The sequence below is a fragment of the Capsicum annuum genome, unplaced genomic scaffold, assembly GCF_002878395.1.
Source record: "Capsicum annuum cultivar UCD-10X-F1 unplaced genomic scaffold, UCD10Xv1.1 ctg52014, whole genome shotgun sequence".
Taxonomy (NCBI): Eukaryota; Viridiplantae; Streptophyta; class Magnoliopsida; order Solanales; family Solanaceae; genus Capsicum; species Capsicum annuum.
Genome location: NW_025860004.1, coordinates 1 through 1,701, shown reverse-complemented (window position 1 = coordinate 1,701; position 1,701 = coordinate 1). Strand labels below are relative to the sequence as shown.

At 39.1% G+C, this 1,701-nt stretch overlaps 1 protein-coding gene across 1 annotated transcript; it reads right to left on the bottom strand.

The window, feature by feature from the left end:
- Positions 1–3: 3 nt before the first annotated feature.
- Positions 4–1,697, bottom strand: LOC124892923 (vicilin-like seed storage protein At2g28490; the record flags this gene model as incomplete). The annotated part of the gene is made up of 5 exons (XM_047404101.1): positions 4–402; positions 541–936; positions 1,020–1,100; positions 1,216–1,400; positions 1,595–1,697. Coding segments are annotated over 5 exons (1,164 nt in total), but the record flags the coding sequence as incomplete, so codon positions are not given.
- Between the last annotated feature and the right edge of the window lie 4 nt (positions 1,698–1,701).

The window sequence follows — 1,701 nt, the reverse complement described above, 5'->3', positions numbered from 1 at the left end:
TCCGTACATTGCCTCGTCGTCAGGAGAATCTGATGATGATGGCAAGATGACTTGTTCACGTTGAGCATTAACAATCCTCTTAAGCCTTTTCTCACCAATTCCGAATGCAGCTGCAAATTCTGGCCCTCTCAAACTCTGCATCAATGAGTTCCTACCCACCAAGAACTGAGGATGGTTCCTCCTTGCTGATGTTGTGAAGCCGAAGAACTCAAATGGGCCATTCGTTGAAGCAATATGGCAGAATGGGTAGTACCTTGGCACCCAAAAGACGTCCCCTTGTCGTACTCTTGCATTCATGGCTAAAGTCCCATTCGGATACACAATTTGAACTCTGCCAGTCCCTTTCAACACTACTCCGTACTCTATTGCTCTTGGATTTACATGAGGTGCCATCATGGATCCCTACATTTTCAAGTAAAAATAGATAAAACATGTAAGCAAGAAAAGAAAAGAAAAGTTGTTATATATATACGGACCAGGTTAAGTGTGATTTGCTTTCACATGAAGATATTTGAGTCAATACATGCAAATGATCATTACCGGAGATAGATTGACAAGGTAAACGCCATTGCCAGATTGTTGTAGAGGAGAATAATCAGACTCATCCACACTCTTGGTCCATCCATAGTCATTCTTGAAATTGGGCTTCCTGTTGTACAGATTGTACGCTGATGGAGCTTTGTGATTCCCTCTCTTGACAACATCTTTTCTTTTTAATAAAGCACACAAAAATTTCCTCAATGACCATGTTGATTCCTCCTCTTTTGGTCTAACTTCTTTCTCCAAATTCACAATCCTCTTCAAGTGCGCTAGTTTCTGATGGGATTCTTGGGCTACGAATTTGGTCCAAACGTCTGTGTGATGAGAACCAGATAAATGCACGATTGGTCCGGAAGATTGCCTGGTCAAGAACCTCCTTAATTCTGCTGTCGAGACCTGGAGTTTTACATAATTTTGATTCAATTTGTTGTCCTGCTGATAAATGTAGTAAGGAAAATTAAATTCCCTTGAATACTCACATTAAGAGCTGTTGATAATGTGTTATGATCGAATCCAGCAAGAACGGATGCTGGATGAATTCCACCACCAATGAAGAAAGACTGAAAAATAGTTACCCGAAGTTACTACGAAGCTTTGGGAAGAAATAGGACGATAAACCAAAGACAAGAAATAGTAGATCAAATGATAAATTTTTGAGAATTTGACCAAGGCTACCTGGAAAGCATGCCATCCCATGGATTCTGAGTTAATATCAATGCTGCAAATAATGCGAAGTCTCTCGTTTTCAGCTCTATTCTCCAAATAGAAAGCTGATCCAGCAGGTATTGTGTACACATCTCCATGCTTCAAATGCCTTTCTACTAATTCATTCCTATAGATGTTTCCAACTCTTGCTTCCCCTGTATTCAATTCATAACAAATGGACATCAGGCTTATAATTTAATTTCTATACTACACGTGTATTTTAACCTGTTAGTGTTTTTCCAGGCTATTAGTCCCGCTTCTTATGAAAGACTATGTAGTTATCGTTTAGGCAACTTGATGAATTCTTTTTATACAATGTCAATGTATAAGAAGTTAAACTCTTAATTACCGTGATGAACAAAGAGGACAAGATCGGAATCAAGGTATTGAGGGATGAAGAGACTATTAGGTTCCATGGAGATGAAACCAACATGCATTGGACTATGTAGAAATGAA